General features: G+C 43.5%; 1 protein-coding gene across 4 annotated transcripts in view; it reads right to left on the bottom strand.

The window, feature by feature from the left end:
• The window catches only part of sufu (suppressor of fused homolog (Drosophila)), a 142,792-nt gene that overhangs the window by 74,024 nt on the left and 42,745 nt on the right, over positions 1-26,023 (bottom strand). For all 4 annotated transcript variants that reach the window (XM_080205901.1, XM_080205900.1, XM_080205899.1 and 1 more), the window contains one exon: positions 14,018-14,154. In XM_080205901.1, the coding sequence (XP_080062027.1) occupies positions 14,018-14,154 (137 nt within the window). The remainder of the gene's footprint in view (positions 1-14,017; positions 14,155-26,023) is intronic.

Below are 26,023 nucleotides of genomic sequence, written 5' to 3'. Positions count from 1 at the left end.
CCCCACCACCGCTGTAAACTACAATTATTTAAAATACATTGGATCAAAACTATGGACAGGTGCAGTATAAGGGTCTGGCGCATATAGGATTGATGTGGGACCAAGTGCGGTACCACCCACAGTGGCACAAGACCTGCACCAAGGGTCAGTTTGATTTTTTCCATAGCCACGTGCAGACCCAACAGCTCCTCGCTTGAACACATAGTGCACGTAAATCTTTTTCAACTTGTAAATTTACACACCCCTTACAGTAATTATCTCCCAAGTTTTGTCTTATGAAAAACTGCAGAGTAATGATATAAATGCAATAAAATTCTAAGGCTTAATCTGGACCAGCTTCACTCACAGTTAGACATGATCTTAGCTCAATTCAAATTATATGACAACTTCTCAGTTGGTTATCAGGCAGTTTGCTGGAGAGAAGGTTCAAACCATTCAATTAAAAAACAAACATGCCGTGTCATTGTCACGTACATAGCTGATCGTCAAGTTTACTAAAATGGACAGTTACTTAAAATTCTGTTAATTTTGTTATTCTTTTGAAAGCTTATAGCATCTCTGCATCTTTAATTTTGCAAGGAAGGTTGAAAATAAATTAACATAAGGTCTGATGTAATATAATTTTCCCATCTTCTAAATAAGGGGATCTTAAGGAAACTCAGGACATGGTGAGTACTTAAAGCAATCTAAAAGAATTCTCAGTCAATCAACCTGATTAGGCAATCATAAAAACAGCATCCCAGAAGGGTACTTTCAAACTTTTCAAGGGACTTGCACATTACTTAAATTTGTAGTTTGAATGCTGACTGCACAGAATAAAAGTTACTTGTTGAATTAAATGCTGGGAAGATGCTTTTAGCTGATACACAAAAGTTAATTACTCAGATTTTTGGCCATGGAAATTCCCAGATAATACAATCCTTCACGTTTAAAGGCCATGATTTAATTAAAGCCATAAAAGATCTAGGTTAATTAGACCAAGATCTGTACATATACCATATGCACTTCTCATTATCTAATGGGATACAACCCTATCATACATAGCTCAAGTCAAACACTAGCTCTGAATGGAACAAAAGCGTCATTAATTTCCATTTGGTGTGAAGGAAAAATCTCTCTCGAAATGCAAATCAGTGGAAGAGGTTACAAAAACCATAGAAAGTTTTTCTATGGAAACGGCCTTGACCCATTAATTCAATGGCAGTCACAGGAGTTCACATTTACTAGGTTTGATTGGCAAACATTTAGGTTGATATAGATGTGGGAGTATGTAGAGAGATTTTCCAGCACCAGCATCATCCTGATTGGTTATGCGAATAAAGCGCAAGTTCCTTTTAGAATCAAGATACAAAATGAGTGTATTAGGGTATTGGACCAGAACGCCAAGTTACATTAGGAAATCAGACTAGGCCCCAACAACTTTTCTTTTTGGAGTAAACATGAAGATAGGATATTTCTCACCAGGAATGATTTCACTGACGAAGTATGGATCTTTTACAGTAACACAAACTTTACTTAATAACATAGTTTAAATATAACTCTCGACAAATGAATCACCTTACCCAGTTGAACAATATTTTAAAATGAAAGGAAGCAACTTTACTTCCTAGCTTATGACTGTTTCAGTTCCAAATTAGCCACATTACACACAAGTCAAACCCACTTTTAAATAGATAGAGATAGCAAACCCAGGCATTATTGCTTTAACATTTGTTAATCATCTTGGAGCTTTCAAAGAGAGATAGCGTTCCAGAAGCCTGTAAAATCCTTCTTACTTCAACCAGCTTCATCTGCAATTAACTGCTTTCTATTAAAGCTTTTTTCTCTCTTGTCACAGACCCAGTTCTGCACATAACCATATCATCACATTATCCTCTCAATCAGAAATTCCAGTCAACAAAAGTCCATCACCTCTTTTTAAAATGAACACTTGCAAGGTTGAAATGAGTAATTATCTTGTTTTCCCAAAATCTAAGCTGCATTCCCTCCAAACATACCGACTGCCTGCAGAATAAAGCAGAATTTTTAAACATTCCCCTTAAACAAAAAAAAACTTTATCAATTGCACTATTATCATCACAAATATATTGTAACCCTCAAGTATATCAGTGTTACAACAATTTCAAGTCAGTTGTAGTAGTCTGTGGTAATCTTTCTCCGGGCAGCAAGCTGGCTCTTTTTTTTGGTCGCCTCCCAAATTACTACCCATCTTTCCAAAATCTCTAAATTAGAATTTTTCTAACTAGGTTCCTGTCGTATCTGTTGTACCAAAAAACCTCTTAACAAAATCATAAGTTACATCCTATGTATCTGTGACAAAAGTAAACAATTCCTCCTCTTTCTTCCCGACCTGTCTGGAGCTTTTGATATGGTCAGCTTCCCGCACGTCCTCTCCACCAGTATTCAACTGAGTGGAACTGCTTTCATAAAATCATAGGGTTCACCTGGTTCCATTCTAATCTTATCAACTCCAATAGCTTTAGTTCCTGCACGCACATCTTTATTTCTGGTGTCTCCCAAGGATCATTCTTTGGCCCCCTCCTATTTTTTATCTACCTCTAAAAATAAAGTCAGCTTCCACACGTATGCTGATAACATCCAGCTCTAGTGATCTCACCACCATTTCTCTTGGCTTCTTCAATGTCTCTAATTGCTTTAACAATATCCAGTATGAGATAAGCAGAAATTTCCTTCAATTAAATGTTAAAATCAGGCTCAGCCTTCTTAACTCATGTGCTGGCTGGGTTTTGAATGTGTTAAAATCTCTCCTAATGTCTTCAGTTCTCACAGCAAACTCCATTGCTTAGTTGACATGATTTGGCAATGAGGAGTTAATTCATTCAGTAGCTTGAGGACAATCTAACGAAGTGTTATTAAATTTAATTCGTTTTGATCTAAACTGTGTTTAACGCAAGATAGTTTGCCATGCCCAGTCAGGCAAGATTCCATCCTCGATGTCTGTTTGGAGGTACAACTCTAAACACCTAATTGTAAAAAGCTAAAGGATGGGATTAAGGACCTGTCTGGTTTACCAGGATGCTGAGATCCTGCATCTCTTATGCTTTCAGCTTAGATCAGGGTATGAGAGTTGTCTAGAGCCAAAAACATCTCAAGTTTAAAAAAAGTAAACGGAACCACAGCCAAATATTTTAATTATTTTTTCTGATTTCAAGCCAAATTGAAAATCTGGTTCCCAGTGTTGGCTGGACTTGAATCATTTTCATCTCAACAGATCACAGAAACAGTTTCTGTGATACTTTGAATCTAGTAAGAAGTCTCACAATACCAGATTAAAGTCCAACAGGTTTATATGGTAGTAAACGCCACTAGCTTTCAGAGCGCTGCTCCTTTATCAGTTGAGTGGGGAGTTCTGATCACAAACAGGGCATATAAAGGCACACACAGTTTACAGAATACTGATTAGAATGCAAGTCTTTACAGCTAATCAAGTCTTAAAGATGCAGACAATGTGAGTGGAGATAGCATTAAGCATAGGTTAAAGAGGTGCGTATTGTCTCCAGACAGGACAGTAAGTGAGCTGTTGCAAGCCCAGGCAAGTCATGGGGGTTACAAATAGTGTGACACGAACCCAAGATCCCGGCTGAGGCCATTCTCATGTGTGCGGAACTTGGCTATCAGTTTCTGCTCAGCGACTCTGCGCTGTCATATGTATATGTATGAAGGCCGTCTTGGAGGCCGAATGCCCATGATCGCTGAAGTGTTGCCAACAAGAAGGGAACAGTCTTGCCTGGTGATTGTCAAGTGATGTTCATTCATCCGTTGTCATAGCGTCTGCATGGTCTCCCCAATGTACCATGCCTCGGGACATCCTTTCCTGCAAAGTATCAGGTAGACAATGTTGGCTGAATTGCAAGAGTATGCGCCGTGTACCTGGTGGATGGTGTTCTCACGTGAGATGATGGCATCCGTGTCAATCACTTCAGCGGTCACGGAATTTGACCTCCATCTTCAGGTAAACATTCTCCAAAGTGGCCTTCATGACACATGACAGCGCAGAGTCGCTGAGCAGAAACTGACAGCCAAGTACCACACACGAGGACAGCCTCAGCCGGGATCTTGGATTCATGTCACACTATCTGTAACCCCCATGACTTGCCTGGGTTTGCAGCATCTCACTTACTGTCCTGTCTGGAGATAATACACATTTCTTCAACCTATGCTTAATGCTATATCCACTCATTACCTGACAATGCAACCATTATTTTGGAAATTGAGATTGTGTCTTTATATGCCCTGTTTGTGAACAGAACTCCCACTTACATGACGATGGAGCAGCGCTCCGAAAGCTAGTGGCTCTTGCTACCAAATAAACCTGTTGGACTTTAACCTGGTGTTGTGAGACTTCTTACTAGATTCCTGGGCCAGGAAGAGAAACCTCACAGTGTCTATCCTATGAAGCCCGTTCAGAATCTTACGTTTCGATGAAATCACCTGATAAACCTTGAACTACAGGCCCATTAACTCAGTCTTTCATCATAGGACAACCTCTCATTCCAGAAATTAAACTTGCAAGTCTTCCCTTTTCTTATTCATTCATGGGGCATGGGCATTGCTGACTGGCCAGCATTTATTGCCCATTTCTCTAGTTGCCTTTGAGAGGATGGTGATGAGCTGTCTTCTTGAATCACTACTGTCCACATGCTGCAAGTTGACCAAAATTGCTGTTAGGGAGATAACTGCAGGATTTTGACCCAGCGACTGCGAAGGAACGGTGATATATTTCCAAGTCAATGGAAGTCAGGTGAGTGGCTTGGAGGGGAACTTGCAAATGGTGATGTTCCCACATTTCTGCTGCCCTTGTCCTTCTAGATGTAAGTGGTTGTGGGTTCAGAAGGTGCTGTCTAAGGATCTTTGGTGTCTTGCTGCAGTGGGCATCTTGCAGATAGTATACACTGCTACTACTGAGCAATGGTGGTGAAGGGAGTGGTTATTTGTGGATGTGGTGCCAATCAAGTGGGCTGCTTTATCCTAGATGGTGTCAAGTTCTTGAGTGTTGTTGGAGTCACACCCATCCAGGCAAGTGGGGAGTGTTCTGTTACACTCCTGACTTGTGCTTTGTAGATGGTGGACAGGCTTTAGGGAGTCAGGGGGTGAATTACTTGCAGCAGTATTCCTGACCTCTGACCTGCTCTTGTAGCCACTATGTTTACGTGGCAAGTTTAGTTGAGTTTCTGGTCAATGGTAACCCCGAAGGTGTGGGTGATGGTAAGACCACTGAATGTCAAGGGGCAGTGGTTAGAGTGTCTCTTATTGGTTATAGTCATTGCCTGACATTTGTGTGCTGCGAATACTACTTGCCATTTGTCAGTCCAAGCCAGGACATTATCCAGATCTATAATAAAAATAAAAGCAAAATACTGCAGATGCTAGGACTTGAAACAAAAACAGAAAATGCTGGAAAATGTCAGCAGGTGTGACAACATCTGTGGAGAGAGAATAGAGCCAACATCGAGTCTGGATGACCCTTCGTCAGAGCTGAGGGCAAAGAAAATAAGAAAAAAAATTATATTCATAGAGTTATCATAGATTCCCTGCAGTGCAGAAGGAGGCCATTCGGCCCATTGGCCTGCACCAACCACAATCCCACCCACACCCGATTCCCGTAACCCCATGTTTTATTCAGCTAGTCCCCTGGCATTAAGGTGCAATTTACCATGGCCAATCACCTAACCCCCTTGTCTTTGGAAACCCACGTAGACAACGGGGTGAACGTGCAAATTCCACACAGACACTGACCCAAGTTTATGAAGTTGGGGGGCAGGGGAGCTGTAAAAGGACAAAGGGAATGTAAATGAGGATAAAAAGTCCTGAGAGAAGTGCTAGAAGTGTCCATTAAGAGATCAGACTGCATGAATGGCAAAACAGAGGTACAAATTGTAAAGGCAGTTGGCCTGAAAGGGAAAAGAGGAAGGTCAGGAGAGGGGGATGTAGTAGTGGAAAAATAGAGGTGAGAAAGGAGGATGGTAAAAAGAAGAAACAGAAGTAAATAAAATGGAAATGGGGTGAAGGTGGAGGAGAGAGTTCATGCACTGAAGCTGTTGAACTCAATGTTTAATGTGGAAGGCTATAAAGTGCCCAATCAAAAGATAAGGTACTATTCCTGCAGTTTGCACCGGGGTTTGCTAGAACACTGCAAAAGGCCAAGGACACACGTGGACAGGAGAGCAGGCTGGCAATGTTGAAGTGGCAAGAGACTGGAAGGTCTGGGCCCTGCTTACTTGCTGCTACACCTGAAAGGGGTGTTAGGACCTGGGATGGTAAGCAGGGAGGAGGTAAAGAGGCAGATTTTGCACCTTCTACAATTGCATGGGAAATGCTGTGGGCAGGGGTGAGGTGTTGGGTATGTCAGAGGAGTAGACCAGTGTATCCTGGAGAGAATGATCCCTGCAGAATACCGGTGAGGGGAAGATGAGTTGAGTGGTGGCATCATGCTGGAGTCGACGGAAATGGTTGAGATCTTGTTGCATTTGAACATGGACTGCTTCAGTATGAGAAGTTGCGAATGAGGTTGAACATTGTGCAAATCATCAGCAAACATCCCCACTTCTGACCTTATGCTGGAGGGAAGGTCATTGATGAAGAACTGAAGATGGTTGGGCCCTCAAAGTAGGGACTCCTGCAGCGATATCCTGGAGCTGAGATGGCTGATCCTCCACAACCATCTTATGTGCCAGGTATGATTCCAACCAGTGGAGATTTGCTGTTGATACCTGTTGATTCCAGTTTTGCTAGGGCTCCTTAATGCCACACTCAGTCAAATGCACCTTGATGTCAAGGACTTCTCACTGCACCTCTGGAATTCAACTCTTTTGTTCATGTTTGAACCAAGACTGTAATGAGGTCAGGTGCTGAGTGACCCTAGTGAAACCCAAACTGGGCGTCACTGAGCAAGTTATTGCTGAACTGGTGCTGCTTGACAGCACTGCTGATGACTTGTTCCATCACTTTATTGATGATCATAAGAACATAAGAAATAGGAGCAGGAGTAGGCCATCTAGCCCTTCGAGCCTGCCCCGCCATTCAATAAGATCATGGCTGATCTGTTGTGGCTCAGTTCCACATTCCCGCCCTCTCCCCATAACCCTTAATCCCCTCTCTTATCAAAAACCCATCAACCCGCATCTTAAAAATATTTAGCGAGGTAGCCTCCACCACTTCAACGGGCAGAGAATTCCAGAGATTCACCACCCTTTGAGTGAAGAAGGTCCTCCTCAACTCCGTTCTAAACCACCCCCCCCTTTATCTTGAGGCTGTGCCCCCTAGTCCTACTATCCTTTCTGAGCAGGAAGAGTCTCTCCACCTCTATCCTATCCACCCCATTCATCATCTTATACGTCTCAATGAGATCTCCCCTCATTCTTCTAAACTCTAACGAGTACAAGCCTAGTTTATTCAGCCTCTCCTCATAGCTCAACCCCCTCAACTCCAGTATCAGCCTAGTAAACTCCTCTGCACTCCCTCCAAGGCCAAAATATCCTTGCGTAAGTGCGGCGCCCAAAACTGCATACAGTACTCCAGCTGCGGCCTCACCAATGCCCTATACAGCCGCAGCAAGACCTCCCTACTTTTATATTCAATCCCCCTCGCTATGAAGGCCAGCATCCCATTCGCCTTCCTGACCACCTGCTGCACCTGCAAGCTGGGTTTTTGCGACTCATGCACAAGGACCCCGAGGTCCCTCTGCACCGTCGCCTGCTGCAGTTTTTCGCCACTTAAGTAATAATCCTTCCTGCCGTTATTCCTACCAAAGTGGACCACCTCGCACTTGCCAACATTAAATTCCATTTGCCATTTCCTGGCCCATTCGCCCAGCCTATCTAGATCCTTCTGCAGACTCTCCACACCCTCCGCACAATTTGCCGTTCCCCCAATCTTGGTGTCATCAGCAAATTTCGACATCATACACTCGGTTCCCTCCTCCAGATCATCTATATAAATGGTAAATAGCTGAGGCCCCAGCACCGACCCCTGGGGCACTCCACTAGTCACCATCTGCCAATCCGAATAGCACCCATTGACCCCCACTCTCTGCCTCCTATTTGACAACCAATCCTCTATCCACGCTAACACCCTACCCCCAACTCCATGTCCCCTGACCTTCTGCAATAACCTCTTGTGAGGTACCTTGTCAAACGCCTTCTGAAAATCAAGAAAGACCACATCCACCGGCTCTCCTCTATCCACCGCCCTAGACACATCCTCATAGAACTCCAGTAAATTTGTCAGACACGACTTCCCTTTAATGAAACCGTGCTGCGTCTGCTCTATCAAGCAATTCCTCTCAAGATGCCTCGCTATTTCCTCCTTGATGACGGATTCTAACATTTTACCTACAACAGACGTTAAACTAACCGGCCTATAATTCCCCGCCTTTTGCCTGGTACCCTTCTTAAACAACGGTGTAACATTAGCCGCTTTCCAATCTTCCGGCACTTCCCCGGAATCCAGCGACGTCTGGAAAATAACCACCAAGGCATCCACTATCACCTCCGCCATTTCTTTCAGAACCCTCGGATGCATTCCATCCGGTCCTGGCGACTTGTCCACAATCAGCCCCTCCAGTCTGTCGAGCACCGCCTCTCTTGTAACAGTAATGTCATTAAGACCCTCCAGTCCTACCACCTTTCCATCTCTAACACCCGGCAAATTATTCACGTCCTCCTCCGTGAAGACAGAAACAAAAAAGTTATTCAGGACCTCAGCCATATCCCCATCCCCTACCAATAAGTCCCCCTTCTCATCCTCTAAGGGACCAACGTTCACCCTAGCCAGCCTCTTCCTTTTTATATATTTATAACAACTCTTGCTATCCTTTTTTATATTAAGCGCTAGCCCAGCTTCATAGTTTCTCCTACCCTTCTTTATCAACTTCTTTGTCAATCTTTGTTGACATTTAAACCTCTCCCAATCCTCTTCTCGCCCACTACTCTTAGCTACTCTAAACGCCTCCGCTTTTAGTTTAACACTTTCCTTCACCTCCTTCGTTATCCACGGCTTATTACCTCTCCTCCTACTGTCATTTTTGACCATCGGAATAAATTTCCGCTGAGCACCAAGAAAGATCTCCTTAAAGATTCTCCACTGCTCCTCAGCAGACCTACCTTCCAACGCGCTCCCCCAGTCCACATTTGCCAATTCTTCTCTCATCCCACCGTACTCCCCTCTGTTCAAACAAAGGGCGCGCGTCCGGGAACCCACTTTCTCCTCCTCCATCTGCACCAGAAACTCCACCATACAATGATCACTCTCCCCAAGAGGATCCTTCACCGCAAGGTCCCTAATTCTACCCGCCTCATTACATAGCACCAGATCCATGATAGCTCGCTCCCTCGTCGGCTCCAACACACACTGTTCCAGGAAACTATCCCGGCAGCATTCCAAGAACTTCTCCTCGAGCCCACCGCGTCCAACATGGGTCGACCAATCTATATGTAGATTGAAATCCCCCATAACTACGGCCGTCCCATTCCTGCACGCCGCACTTGTTTGCGCGTTAACAGCCCGCCCCACCTCCAGATCATTATTCGGGGGCCTATAGGCGACACCCACCAGCGTCTTCCTCCCTTTGCTGTTCCTAATCTCTACCCACAACGATTCCGCTTTCTGCTCCTTGGCTTCAATATCATCCCTTGCTACCACCCTGATGCTATCCCTAATCAGCAGAGCAACGCCCCCCCCCTTTTCCCTCCCGCCTATCCTTCCTAAACACTTGATACCCCTGGACATTCAGCTCCCAGTCCCTGTCGCCTTGCAGCCATGTCTCTGTAATGGCCACCAGATCATATCCATTTGTGCTGATCTGCGCCACCAGCTCATCCACTTTATTCCGAATGCTTCGTGCATTCAGATAAAGTGCCTTCATCCCAGCCTTCACCTGGACCCTATTTGCCATAACGCCACCAACCATACTCACGCCTCCTACTCCCTCTATTATTGGGACATCCTTGGCCTCTTCCCTTACCTGTACCCTCTCCTCAACTCTAGACCCCGTAATGTCACCTACCCTCGCACCCTCCTCCTCCCTCCTCCCCCCCCCCGCCCCCCCCCCCCCCAATTAGTTTAAAGCCCTGTTTACAGTCCTCTTTACTCTATTCGCCAGCACTCTGGTCCCAGCACAGATGTGGAAATCAAAACTACCGACAGTACAGTACTCTAGGGGTGGTCTCACCAAAGCCACGTGCAACTGCAGTAAACCTCTTTATTCTTGTGCTTCAGTTCACTTGCAATAAAGCCACTAATTGCTTGCTATAGCTGCATGCTACCCTTTTGTTCAGCTCTGATGAAGCGTCATCCAGACTCGAAGTGTTGGCTCTATTCTCTCTCCACAGATGCTGCCACATCTGCTGAGAATTTCCAGCATTTTCTGTTTCCAATTCCAGCATTAACAGAATTTTGCCTTTATGTTAACCTTTTGTTCCTTCTACGAGTGCACCCAAGTCTTTTTTAACATCAATATTTAAAAGCTTTACACCTTTCAAATTTCCATTTTTCCTGTCAATGTGTTGATTACACTTACAATTACACTTGCCTATATTATGCTCCATCTCTACCTTGTTGCCTACTCACTTAATCTGTCTCTATGTCTTTGCAGCCTGGAGTTTGAGTAGATTGCTCTCAAGGGCATTTATATGATCAGCCCTGTTAATAAGCCAATCATAAATATGCACTGAGCACTTGTCTAATTTAATGATTAAATAAGGAGCATTAGTATTTTGGATTGTTCTCATTCCAAATTTCCATATACGCTGAATCTACTAAGAAATTTGCAATGTAGTTTGGGACTCTTTTTATTGGAGGTCTCCCACATATCTTATCTATCTGAGTTTTCTCAGCACTACAAGAGCAGTTCTCTCCAATTTAAAAGGAAAGACTTATGGTAAAATAAGGAAAATAAATTTCAATTTCTTCCCCTCAACATGCACTTGCATCCACCCAAAACAATTTTTGCCAGTAAAGCCTGGAAAATGTTCATCAGTTTAATATTCAGGTTTTAAGCCTAAATTTAAGATTCTAACAGGCCACAGATACCTAACCCCAGCTCTCAAAGACCTTTAACCACTGATATCTTCTATTCAGATTACACCATAAACAAATTTGCCATTTCAACCAAAAGCATTCCACATTTGGATTTAAAGCAGCAAATGGACTAAGGTAGAAGTAGGCAACGCAAGGAATAGAAATTGCATGATCATAAATTTGATCCCTGAGAGAAGTTTACTTTTCACAATTCTGCATACAAGAGCACTTGAAGAATCAGCACGCTAAGTTCTTTTGCTGATGTGAATGATGGAGTCTAAATAATGTTTTAACACAACCCAGCTGCATTACTGCTGCAAAGATTTTACAGAAGGATTGAAGCAGAGACTGAGTCTGCTGACTTTCTTTCCATCTATTGGCCTGCAACCTGTTTAGCTACATAAACAGCCTCTCAAAGGCATTTTCCATTTGTTTGCACAAATATCATATCCCTTTTTGAGCTATGTAGATGGTGGAAAGGTGTTGCGATGTCAGAAGGGGGGCCAGTCAGGGCAAAGATGACAGGGATAGGAATTATTGTTTCATGTGGTTAACAGCGGCTAGCACTGCTGCCTCACAGTGCCAGGGACTTGGGTTCAATTCTGTAGGGATTCTATGCTGTGTGCCCAGAATTAAAGTCCAACCAGAATCAATGTATTCTCCACTTGCAGAGAGTCAGCATGAATTTATTTGATTTGATTTATTCTTCCCTGCTGCCAGACGTTTGACATTTCCCTAATATGAAGTTGATCTTTCTCTACATTCTAGCTGTGACTGTAATACTACATTCTGCACCCTCTCCTTTCCTTCTACCCTATGTACTCTAAGAATGGTATGAATGGCGCTTTGACAAAGGGTCATCTGGACTCAAAACCCCAGCTCTTTTCTCTCCTTACAAATGCTGTCAGACCTGCTAAGATTTTCCAGCATTTTCTCTTTTGGTTATGAATGGTATGCTTTGTCTGTATAGCGTGCAAGAAACAATACCGTATCCCAATACATGTGACAATAATTAATCAAATCAAATAAATCCATGCTATGTCTGATCAGGTCATGATTGTTCAAGTGTCTATTTATCACATCTTTTATAGTAGATTCTAGCATTTTCCTTACTACTGATGTAAGGTTAACAGTTTTGTAGTTCCCTTTTTCCTCTCTCCCTCTCTTCTTAAATAGTGGGTGACATTTGCTACCTTCCAACCTTCAAGAACCACTTCAGAATTTTAGATGATGATCACCAAATACATCCACTATTTCTATAGCGACCTCCTTCAGCACTCCGGGATGCATCATATCAGGTCCTGGAGACTTATCAACTTCCAGTCCCATTAATTTATCCAATACAACTTTCTTACTCAGACTAATTTCCTTCAATTCTGCATTTTCCCTCATCCCTCAGACCTCTACACCTGGGAAATTTCCTGTATTTTTCTTAGTGAAAACAGACAGAAAGCAATCAGTTAGGTTCTCTGCAATTTTTATATTCCCCATTATGAATTCTCCCGACACAGCCTTTAATGGACTCAAATTTGTCTTAGCCAAAGGCTTCCTTTTTACATACCAAGTTTCATGTTTTATGATAGATTACATTCATATTCTGTTCTCTGTTTTTATATTCTTCCTTTGCTATATTTTAAAAACCTCCCAATCTTCAGGTTTACTATTTCTGGCAAATTTATAAATTTTTGTATTTAAATTTTAAATTATGCACAATCTTTAACTTCCTTTGTCAAGGTTAACTTACTTCTTGGGGTTTTTGCACATTGAAGGAATGCATAGGTGCTGTAAGCTATGTAATTATTCTTTGAAGACTATCCATTGCCTAAGCAGTCTTAGCTTTTAATATATTTTTCCAATTTACCTCAACAATTTGTCTCTCATGCCATCATAATTTCCTTTATTCAACTTTTAACATCCTGTCTTCGGATTGAACTTCCTCACTTTCAAACATAAATGTAAAATTCTATCTTTAACAACTAGAATATTAATTAGCCCTTTTTTACTACACAGTACTAGATCTAGAATAGCTTGTTCTCTTGTTGGCCCCTCAACATTCTGCTCTAGAATCCTACTTTTTAAGTATAGAATATTTTAAGAAGTGCCTGGAGATCTTGTTAAAACTGCCACCAACCAAAGTTTACCCTTATTTATGCTCTAAGTTCTTAAAATTCTGTCCCTTAATGTTGGCTTTCTGCTTCTCTGGGACAGCATGGCAATAAGCAGGAGGAAGATAAATGGCTATGAAAGTTAATGAGGAAACCCTGGGAGTACTCTGACAGACTGGAAAGGTGGGAAGTTGCACTGCACCCGCATCAGGCAAACAAAACGTCAAACAGCAGGATGTAAAGAGCATCAACAAATACAAAAACTAGTAAAAGCTGAAGCTGTCCATAGTATTGGTGATGCAGTACCAAAGGTCACTGACACTATCAGAAGGAGAAAGGTGGATATGGGATGGCAATGCTATTTTTGTGTTTATCTCAATTCTATTGCGTACATTCTGACAATCTCCAATCTGTCAAATTTGTTCACAGCAGCACTCATTTTCAGAGCATATGCCTATCACTGCCCAAAGATCCCAAACTATAATGCTTGCATATCTACCTTTTTTCTTACAAGTTCTCAATTTGACATGCACCACTTCAATGTCACTTTTCAGTATGCTACATTGCTAATCAGTTTATTTGTTTTTAACAGGAGAAAATAGACTGCAAGTGACAGCATTTGACAGAGGATAGTGAGGAATCCTTCATGTGGAACCCCACCAATTTGAGAAGCAGCATACATTATTGTAAAGGTACATCAGTGAGGAGGAAATTCCAAGGGCAAAAGGACAAAATACAACATGGTTCAGAAACTGACTCCCAATACTGCATTGAACCCTTAACACAATACAAGCTGTAGATGTTTTGTTTTGTCAGAAGCAAAATCTGGTCTAGGTTCTACACAATGTCAGCAACAAGCAATTACTGAACTTTACCTGACTGGAATACATATCTGGCCAGACCCTGCATCAGCTCAGCAGGCCAGGTTGGAGGTGCTGTTTCCCCAGTTTCTCGTCTTAGCCGGAAAGTCAGTTCAAAACCAAAGCCACTTGGTCCTTCTAGTCCAGTAAACCTAGACAAAAAAAAGTTTTAAAAACATCTTAATCCCCTCCTTACCAACCATCAGCTCATTATGACTAATACAAGGACAAAATAAACATTCACCAAGTTATAATCAAAGACATTTGACAGTAGAAAAAAAGCTAACCAACTCAAACCTTCCTTGTATATAATACAAAGATCCTGAAAACAGTGATAGTTAGAGAACCAATATTTTCATGGTCAAAATAAAACTGAAGAGTGGAACTATTTTAAATGCACTTTTTTTAAAAAAAAACTTTTATATCAATAAAAAAAACACAGTAAATTTAATTTCAAGCATTCAAAAGGATATTTTACAATATTTTCTTCCCTGATAGAGGAGACAAATAAAAGTACAGGTGAAGTAATATTATACGTTTCTGCCTGCAATCACAGTGATATCCATTTGAAAAATTATGCCCATTTGATGCAGGTCCTATCATGTATTGTGCATGTTTCCATTCAGACCCATCTTGCCAACTAGTAGCTGGCCACTGTAACCTGACAGCCAAGGTCCTCGGGCTGTCCAGCAATGCAGTGAAGGTCAAGAAAGCACATGAGTTCCAAAAAACAAAGGAGAGCTATTCAAAAGTTCATCCAAATCGTTAAGATTAGATTTCACAATTTGCATGTCATTTATTTGAGTGGATAACTCCAACAACACTCAAGAAGTTTGACACCATCCAGGAAAAAATAGCAACCCCTCCACTCTCTCAATCACCAATGTACAGTGGCAGCAGCGTGTCTACGAGATGCACGCAGGAACTCACCGAGCCTCCTTAGAAAGCACTTTCCAAACCCACACACAGCACCGTCTAGGACAAAGGCAGCAGACACATGGGAATAACACCACCTGGAAGATCCGCTCCAAGCCATCTACTATTCTGACTTCGTAATACAGTGCCATTCCTTCAAGGTCAGTGAGTACAAACCTGGAACTCTCACCCAAAACAGCATTGTAGGAGTACCTACACCACATGGACTGCAGCAGTGCAAGAAGGCAGGTCATAACTACCTTCTCAATGGCAATTAAGGATGGGCAACAAACGCTGGCCTAGCCAGCGGCCCCACATCCCAAGAATGAATAAAGAAAGAATATCTTCTTATCATTTTACTATTATTCCATGGCTGCATTTTCTGTGTATAGCATTTACTCAGATTATCTACCAAGCTTAACCTTATTTCTAAACACAAAGATTATGGCAATATGGCAAGAAATGCTACCAGTATCCCATTACAAGGACAGTACAAGACCCACTGTATTTCTAGGAAATGCTGCACCATGAAGAAAATTACACATGCCAAAGTCTATAATTGGAGCCAGAAAAGTTAAGACATTAACACCTCAGTAACCCAGTTCAGTTACGTTCAAAGCTTGTTGCAATTTTTTTTGAAATTTCTAATGAAAATAGGAAATAGTTCATCATGAAGAAATCACATTCTAAACTTGCCATTGTAATATATGCATGTACACGATCCTTGACGCTTTCAGTATGCAGCTACATAGCTCAAAGACAAAAGCTGAGCTGAATTCCGAAGACGAAAGCTGAATACCCATGCTCTACGCAGCTACTCCAAGGTGCATGGGAATACTCTCAGTTTGTAATATCACCAAAGCAATCCAGCAGTGAGGGAAATGTTCTGTAAGTGTTTCTGTCCCAGGAATCAAATTTACATGTTTACAGGAACATCAAATAAAAGTAAATCTCAGAGTAGAGTTGTTTAAGTGCAAATTACAGAAAATTTGGAACAACATAACCACTTCTTAGCAGAAACCAAAATATCAAGAATAAATGTTCATATAGAATTGCTCATGAACATTTTAAAATATTTCAAAAGTTTCTCTTGTTTGCCAAAATACAGAAGCTCACTTCTTAGATATCTCTAAATCATGTTATACTAAATTCAATTATCTAACTTGCAGACAAAACTGACACTTTCTCGTTTTTACGGTTTAGCTATAATGTTAGGATTTCTCTAATGAAGCACTGAACCAATTTTCTGCTGAAGAAGTTGGACAAGCTTCACAAATCTGCACTGAACTGTTAAAAACAAATTAACATCAAGTCAACCATGTGTCAATTTCCAACATTTTCGGTTTCATCGAAGGCCGCAAGCATTTGTAATTTCACTTCTCTCTGAACTTAAAATGCATAGCAAATGTACTTTTTTTGCACGCAGTTCTCTATCCTGAATATACCAAAACCATCGTGATATCTTAGAATTAACTTTAACCCATACAAATGAGTGTTTCTTGCTTTATACCACAGTGGTGTTGAAGGAGTTTAGGAAAAAATAAATTAACTGGGCGGCACGATAGCACAGTGGTTAGCACCTGGGTTCGATTCCTGGCTTGGGTCACTGTCTGTGTGGAGTTTGCACATTCTCATGTCTGCGTGGGTTTCCTCTGGGTGCTCCGGTTTCCTCCCACAGTCCAAAGATGTGCGGGTTAGGTTGACTGGCCATGCTACAATTGCCCGTTAGTGTCCTGAGATGTCTAGGTTAGAGAGATTAGCGGGTAAATGTATAGGGATATGGGATAAGGCCTGGGTGGGATTGTGATCGGTGCAGACTCGATGGGCCAAATGACCTCTTTCTGCACTGTAGGGTTTCTATAGCAGTAAATAACTTGTGAATTATTGGCTTGTTCATGACTGTTTTTTCAATATCTGCCAAGTGTCCCAATTTGGTTGGTACAAATCAGGGTGGACAGAATAAAGAAAAAGCCAAATAACATGGAGACACAACTGCTAGGAAAGATGCTAGACATTGATTGCTGAACTCATCCGAGATACAAGACATGTCAAAGAAATAAACAGAGAATTATAAAATATATGCAACCTGCAAATGCCCATAGGAAGCCATAGAGATAAATTGTGCACATTATTGTGAATCCTACCTGGCAATTCCCAAGAAATGTATTTGTATACATACATACATAATCTGTACGTCGGTTCATTTCACATTGAAATCATTTAAAAGATGGTCTTGCCTATTATGCATATAAGTAACAATAGTACAGGATTTTTTTCAATGTTAAAAGATGCAACAATTCCCCAATTTGGTCACAACAGTGTGGTGGTGGGGTGGAGGAGGATGACAAAGAGAGACAAAGAGAGAGAGAGAGAGAGAGAAAGAGCTGGAATATTGAGGTGAAGTAGTACTGGGTTCCTAGACTTGGCTCAAAATGCTTCCCCTGATTTTTCCTCCACCACTGAGCGGCACGGTAGCACTATGGTTAGCACTGCTGCTTCACAGCTCCAGGGTCCTGGGTTTGATTTCCGGCTCGGGTCACTGTCTGTGTGGAGTTTGCACATTCTCCTTGTGTCTGCGTGGGTTTCCCCTGGGTGCTCCGGTTTCCTCCCACAGTCCAAAGATGTGCGGGTTAGGTTTAATTGGCCACGCTAAGAAATTGTCCCTTAGTGTCCGGGGATGTGTAGGTTAGAGGGATTAGTTTAGGGGATTAATGTGGGGGTGGGGCCTGGGTGTGATTGTTTGGTGCAGACACGATGGGCCGAAGGCCTCTTTCTGCACTGTAGGGTTCTATGATTCACTTCCAAACCCCACGATCCCCCAATTTGGACTGCACTCAGCATTTGCGACATACGTTATTTCGCGAATGCATTAATGTCAGTCAGCTATACTGAAGAGTATTTCTGCTCAAGGTTTTTAAAACGTAACTTGTCCAACATTTTCACGTGGGGGAGGAATATCAAAAATATTTTCACTCAAGCTGCTGATGAGCACTTTTAAATAATACATTCAACGGGAATTTTTTAAAAAATGACAAGTATGAAAATAAAGCAATTAAGTGTCAAAGCAGTGAATTGATCATTATAAAGACTGAGTAATAAATAAAGGTGACAATTAAGAGTGTGAAAGGGTAAATGTGTGTGTCTGGCTAACTTCCAATTTCAAGGCGCTCACTCAGTCTGCCTCAACCACTGTCAGAGTGTATGTTGATGTGAGGGTGAATGAGAACCCAGTGACTCACAATGAGCACACCCGAATGCACTACTCCTTCCCCTAACTGATCCTCCTCCTCCTCACTCACTCCCTCCCCTTCACTCTCCACTCTCACACTCAGATGCACCCCACTCTGCCTTCCTTGGGCCCCGCCTCTCACCCTGTCCTGTCTCCACTTTCCTCGGGCCCCTTCCACCTTCCTTTGGCCAAATTAAGCCCCATCCCTGCTCTCACCTTCCTCTAGCCCTATCTGCATCCTGTCCCCACCCACGCTCTTACCTCATCCGTATTCTCCCTTCCTCCAGCTCTCACCCTGTATTCGCTCTCACTCTCTGTGCCCTGAAACTTATCTTAAAAATATACCCTCCCACTGTTTGCTGTCCATCCCATTGCAGGATGGTTTCACACTGCACTTGCTGCTGACAGGCTCAACTATCATGGTATTTTTAAAGCAGAGAGACTGTGTTGTAAAAAAAAATAGAAAATTATAAACCTGCTGGTCCTGCTTTTGTTCGATAAACTTATGAGTTAATCTCAATGCTTATATCTTTGCAAAATAAAAATTGCATTTGCAGCAATATCCAAGTGCCCACCTGCGAGAAACATAAAATCCCTGCAGCTCAGGAGGTCGTCATTTGGCCCATCAAGCCTGCACCAACAACAATCCCACGCAGGCCCTATCCCTGTAACTCCATGTATATACCCTGTTAATCCCCCAGACACTGAGGGGCAATTCAGCATGGCCATCCACCTAACCTGCACATCTTTGGATTATGAAAGGAAACTGGAGCACCCAGAGAAAACCTATGCAGATACGGGAAGAATGTGCAAATCCCACTCAGGCAGTCACTCGAGCTGGAATTGAACACGGGTCCCTGGCGCTAAGGCAGCAGTACCACTGTGCCGCCCCTGTAAAATGTAACAGATGTCAGTAATAGATGAGAAAACCACTCTCATCACATTTACAACACCAAAAATTAACTAACTGCTCCCATAGCCAGCTAAATTTGCCGATAGTAATTAGCAGGTTCACATATTTATATAGCAGGTATCAATCCAGGAATCAATCACAAAATGCCAAAATCAATATTTACACAAAATAGTGTTAAAAATGATACACTCTTTCTCCAACTGCTCAAGATATCATCAAGGACTACCTCCAAATGCAGCTAAACCCACATTTCCCTCTCCCTACCACTGCTAAAATATCAGGATCCTGAAATTTCAGTGCGCCAGGCAGGGATTGCAAGTAGAAAGGGGAACATTGCTGCATGTCTAATAGGTAGCAAACACTCTAACCTCTGACCCTAGCAAGAAAATATTTCCATGTCATGAGGATATTAGGAAATAGAAATAATTTAAGTAATTTACATTCGCATTGTGTGTATTAGAAATAAGGTATGGACTTACAATTGAACAATGTAGAGGAAACACACGAGGTGCTTCTCCTGATGATTTTACATTGCAAAATAATTTTCACTACACCAATGTAGTTTTTATTACTACAAAAATTAACATAAAAACGCGGGCACCAAGTCAAGTATGCCTAAGAACTTAAAAACTGTACAGGCAGGGGATTAATTTTGTTAATTTTTGCAAGTTAATTTTGTGTTTTGTTGTCTAACGAGGGGCATGCACATGGTGGGTCATGCGTGGGCTGCTCTTGGATGTTTTGAGAGTGGCCTAGTACTTTGCGTTGTTTGTGTATGCCTAAAACTGGACCAGCAGATGGGCACCACAACAGCTCAGAGACTATCACTGCTTGCTGCGCCGATACATGGATTTGGGCCAGTGTCTGTGGGAGTTTGCGCATTCTCCCGGTGGTTGCGTGGGTTTCCTCTGGGTGCTCTGGTTTCCTCTCACACCCCAAAGATGTGCTCTTAGGCTGATTGGTGTAACAAGTTGTCCCTAAATTATTCTCCCCTGAATCTGGTTTCCAGTGGGGGTACCATAAGCATGGACACGGGTCAAGGGAGGTGTAGAAAAAATACATTGTTAAGATGGCGGCGTGGGCTCGTTGGGCCGAAGGGCCTGTTTCCTCTGCTGTGTTGTTCTTTGTTCTTTGGGAGGGGGAATTGAGAGACAAGAACACGCTTGCCAAGATGGCTTCAGCTAAGATGGCAACCAGTTTCTCCATGCCTCCGACAATTGAAACTCAGAGAAATTCTTGTCACAGGGCTCGACAAATCCTGTCAAAGTTTGGCTCTGAAATTAAAAAATTAATTGGAAGAGTCACTGGACCCAATTCAGTCCTTGCTCAAACTTATTCTCCTAGCTGTGGATTCTCAAAACACCCTTTCCAACATCAAGGTAGCCTTCTCAGATCACACTGACAGGAACTATATGCTAGAGTCCAAGCTGACTGCGGCGATCAAGAAGAGCATGTCACAGCAGGTAAAATCAATGACTTAGAAAACCGATCAAGACGATAAAACCTATGCATTATTGGACTATCATGGCAAATCAAGGGCCTAACAACACAGTCCATGCCGGTTTTATTCAAAGAAGTGCTTGGTGAGGAAACTTTCCCCAAACCCCCAGAGGCAGACAGATCCCATTGTATCTTTCAAATGAAACCTCACCCAGCAACCCCCTATGAGCCATGCTAGTACGGTCCCATCACTGCAAGGAGGAGGAATTTGTTCTTCTGTGGGCAATGGAACACCGTGATGTAATTTAACAAGGCCATCCAATCAGGATTTACTGGGATATGAGTGCAGACCTGGCAAAGAGGTGAGCAGCATTTAACAACATCAAGTCCATGCTATACAAGAAAGGATTAAGCTTCATTATTATATACATAAATGAAAATGTAGGTGGAATGATAAACAAGCTTGCAGATGACACTGAGATTGGTAGGGTGGTTAATAGTAAAAAGGGTTGTAAGTAGATATAGATGGTCAGATAGGCAAGCACTAGCAGTTATTATTGGTGCAGACTCGATGGGCCTTTTCTCCACTGGATGACTCTATGACTACAACAATATTCATAAGAACATAAGAACATAAGAACATAAGAAATAGGAGCAGGAGTAGGCCATCTGGCCCTTCGAGCCTGCCCCGCCATTCAATAAGATCATGGCTGATCTGTCGTGGCTCAGTTCCACTTTCCCGCCCTCTCCCCATAACCCTTAATCCCCTCTCTTATCAAAAACCCATCAACCCGCTTCTTAAAAATATTTAGCGAGGCAGCCTCCACCACTTCAACGGGCAGAGAATTCCAGAGATTCACCACCCTTTGAGTGAAGAAGTTCCTCCTCAACTCCGTTCTGAACCGCCCCCCCTTTATCTTGAGGCTGTGCCCCCTAGTCCTACTGTCTTTTTTGAGCGGGAAGAGTCTTTCCACCTCTATCCTATCCATCCCATTCATCATCTTATACGTCTCAATGAGATCTCCCCTCATTCTTCTAAACTCTAACGAGTACAAGCCTAGTTTATTCAGCCTCTCCTCATAGCTCAACCCCCTCAACTCCGGTATCAGCCTAGTAAACCTCCTCTGCACTCCCTCCAAGGCCAAAATATCCTTGCGCAGGTGCGGCGCCCAAAACTGCACACAGTACTCCAGCTGCGGCCTCACCAATGCCCTATACAGCTGCAGCAAGACCTCCCTACTTTTATATTCAATCCCCCTCGCTATGAAGGCCAGCATCCCATTCGCCTTCCTGACCACCTGCTGCACCTGCAGGCTGGGTTTTTGCGACTCATGCACAAGGACCCCGAGGTCCCTCTGCACCGTCGCCTGCTGCAGTTTTTCGCCACGTAAGTAATAGTCCTTCCTACCATTCTTCCTACCAAAGTGGACCACCTCACACTTGCCAACATTAAATTCCATTTGCCATTTCCTGGCCCATTCGCCCAGCCTATCTAGATCCTTCTGCAGACTCTCCACACCCTCCACACAATTTGCCTTTCCCCCAATCTTGGTGTCATCAGCAAATTTCGACACCCTACACTCGGTTCCCTCCTCCAGATCATCTATATAAATGGTAAATAGCTGAGGCCCCAGCACCGACCCCTGGGGCACCCCACTAGTCACCAACCGCCAATCCGAATAGCACCCATTGACCCCCACTCTCTGCCTCCTATTTGACAACCAATCCTCTATCCACGCTAACACCCTACCCCCAACTCCATGTCCTCTGACCTTCTGCAGTAACCTCTTGTGAGGTACCTTATCAAACGCCTTCTGAAAATCAAGAAAGACCACATCCACCGGCTCTCCTCTATCCACCGCCCTAGACACATCCTCATAGAACTCCAGTAAATTTGTCAGACACGACTTCCCTTTAATGAAACCGTGTTGCGTCTGCCCTATCAAGCAATTCCCTTCAAGATGCCTCGCAATTTCCTCCTTAATGACGGATTCTAACATTTTACCTACCACAGACGTTAAACTAACCGGCCTGTAATTCCCCGCCTTTTGCCTGGCACCCTTCTTAAACAACGGCGTAACATTAGCCGTTTTCCAATCCTCCGGCACTTCCCCGGAATCCAGCGACGTCTGGAAAATAACCACCAAGGCATCCACTATCACCTCCGCCATTTCTTTCAGAACCCTCGGATGCATTCCATCCGGTCCTGGGGTCTTGTCCACAATCAGCCCCTCCAGTCTGTCGCGCACCACCTCTCTAGTAACAGTAATGTCATTAAGACCCTCCAGTCCTACCACCTTTCCATCGCTAACACCCGGCAAATTATTCACGTCCTCCTCCGTGAAGACAGAAACAAAAAAGTTATTCAAGACCTCCGCCATATCCCCATCCCCTACCACTAGGTCCCCTTTCTCATCCGCTAAGGGACCAACGTTCACCCTAGCCAGCCTCTTCCTTTTTATATATTTATAAAAACTCTTGCTATCCTTTTTTATATTAAGTGCTAGCCCAGCTTCATAGCTTCTTCTACCCTCCTTTATCAACTTTTTTGTCAATCTTTGTTGACATTTAAACCTTTCCCAATCCTCTTCTCGCCCACTGCTCTTAGCTACTCTAAATTCCTCCGCTTTTAATTTAACACTTTCCTTCACCTCCTTCGTTATCCACGGCTTATTACCTCTCTTCCTACTGTCCTTTTTAACCATCGGAATAAATTTCTGCTGAGCACCAAGAAAGATCTCCTTAAAGATCCTCCACTGCTCCTCAGCAGACCTACCTTCCAACGCGCTCCCCCAGTCCACATTCGCCAATTCTTCTCTCATCCTACCATACTCCCCTCTATTCAAACAAAGGACACGTGTCCGGGAACCCACTTTCTCCTCCTCCATCTGCAACAGAAACTCCACCATACAATGATCACTCTCTCCAAGAGGATCCTTCACCTCAAGGTCCCTAATTCTACCCGCCTCATTACATAGCACCAGATCCAAGATAGCTCGCTCCCTCGTCGGCTCCAACACACACTGTTCCAGGAAACTATCCCGGCAGCATTCCAAGAACTCCTCCTCGAGCCCACCTCGTCCAACATGGGTCGACCAATCAATATGCAGATTGAAATCCCCCATAACTACTGCCGTCCCATTCCTGCACGCCGCACTTATTTGCGCGTTAACAGCCCGCCCCACCTCCAGATCATTATTCGGGGGCCTATAGACGACACCCACCAGCGTCTTCCTCCCTTTGCTGTTCCTAATCTCCACCCACAACGATTCCACTTTCTGCTCTTTGGCTCCGATATCATCCCTTGCTACCACCTTGATGCTGTCCTTAATCAGCAGAGCTACGCCACCCCCTCTTTCCTCCTGCCTATCCTTCCTAAACACTTGATAGCCCTGTACATTCATCTCCCAGTCCCTGTCACCTTGCAGCCACGTCTCTGTAATGGCCACCAGATCGTATCCATTTGTGTCGATCTGCGCCACCAGCTCATCCACTTTATTCCGAATGCTTCGTGCATTCAGATAAAGCGCTTTCATCCCAGCCTTCTTCTGGACCCTATTTGCCGTAAAGCCACCACTTGGGACATCCTCAGCCTCTTCCCTTACCTGTACCCTATCCTTAACTGTAGACCTCCTAACATCACCTACCCTCGCACCCTCCCCCCCCCTAATTAGTTTAAAGCCCTGTCTACAGTTCTCTTTACTCGATTCGCCAGCACTCTGGTCCCAGCACGATTCAGACCAACCCCATCCCGCCCGAACAAGTCCCACCTACCCCAATACTGGTGCCAATGCCCCATAAATTCGATCCCATTCCTCCCACACCAATCTCTGAGCCACCCATTCACTTCCTTTATCCTGTCAACCCTACGCCCGTCTGCACTCGGTTCAGGCAGTAGCCCAGAGAAGACCACCTTGTCGGTTCTACTTTTTAATTCCATTCCCAGCTTCTCATACTCCCTCCCCAGATCCTCAGTCCGCACTTTGCCTACGTCGCTGGCACCCACATGTACCACCACAACCGGGTTCTCACCCTCCCACTCCAGATTCCTCTGCAGCCCAGCTGCGACATCCTGTACCCGAGCACCAGGCAGACAACACACCCTTCTGTGCACTTTGTCATTGTGACAAAGGACAGTGTCAATACCCTTCACCCCACTATCTCCAATCACTACTACGTTCCTTTTCCCCTTCTCTTTGCCTATGTCCTGCTGCATCACTGTACCGTGTGCAGTTTGCTCACCAACCTCACCTGCCTCGTCCTCTTCCAGACTGGAAGCAAGAACCTCAAACCTGTTATACAGATTAAGAGGCTGAGGCCTCCGCTCCTCACCCCCCTTCCTCCTCCCAGCAGCCCCCTTTTGTTCCTGACCCTTAGATTTAGCCAGTCTAGGGGGGGTGGATGTCACTTGCACCCCACTGATAATGACACCCTCTCTCCCCCTGATGAGCCTCAGTGTCTGTAGCTCAGAGGCCAGCTCATCCACCTTGAGCTGGAGCTCCTCCAGCAACCTGCACTTACTGCAGACATGGCCACTGGGAAGGACCCTGGGGTCCACCAGTTCCCACATCATACAGGAACCGCACATCACATGCCCCTCCATTATTCAATATAGTTTGTTTTGGAAAAAAAAATTTTTACTTGTTTTTTGCTGTAGTAGTTTTGAAAAAAAAATTTTTTTTTTCCTTGTTCTTTCCACCTGGCCTTTTTACCTTCAAGCCCTTTTTGATATTAAGCCCTAATAGCTCACTCTGCTGCCCTCTCACTCCGCTGCCCGCTCCGACGCTGCCCGCTATCTACACCAGGCCTCCTTTTAAACTTGGCGCTGATTTAAAGCTGATGGGCCACAACTGCCTGATAATCACTCCCTCACAATTCTTAAAGCAGTAAATACAATAAGTAAATGCTTTAAACAGTTCTACAAAGAACAAAGTGCTTTAAACTTATTTTAAACTGGTTTTTAACAGGTAAAGTCTTAGCTTTCTCTCTGATGCTCCTTCCTCGTCTGCTCCAGCAAACAATGTAAGGCTTCACCGTGTGGACACTTGATAATTAAAGCTGATGGGCCACAACTGCCTGATAATCACTCCCTCACAATTCTTAAAGCAGTAAATACAATAAGTAAATGCTTTAAACAGTTCTACAAAGAACAAAGTGCTTTAAACTTATTTTAAACTGGTTTTTAACAGGTAAAGTCTTAGCTTTCTCTCTGATGCTCCTTCCTCGTCTGCTCCAGCAAACAATGTCACATCTTCCTAGTAAATTAAATGAAGATGCTGATGAAGCAGAATCATTGCAGCACTTCAAAATTTATTAGGATTATGACTGTTGTTATCTAAATCTTTACTGTAATTTCCAGGAAGAACCTGACCAGATGCCTCCTACAGTTCATGCAAGCTGGACAACCTTTGTATAGACACAAAATGACATGGAATGTAGACCCCAGGTTCCATACAAATCACAATATATAGGAGTCAAAAAAAAGCTAAAATACAATACTTAATGACTCTCTTAATAGTAAACA

This window comes from Carcharhinus amblyrhynchos, chromosome 17 (assembly GCF_965287045.1).
Source record: "Carcharhinus amblyrhynchos chromosome 17, sCarAmb.v2.hapA, whole genome shotgun sequence".
NCBI classification, from domain to species: Eukaryota; Metazoa; Chordata; class Chondrichthyes; order Carcharhiniformes; family Carcharhinidae; genus Carcharhinus; species Carcharhinus amblyrhynchos.
This window is presented reverse-complemented; position numbering and strand designations above follow the sequence as displayed.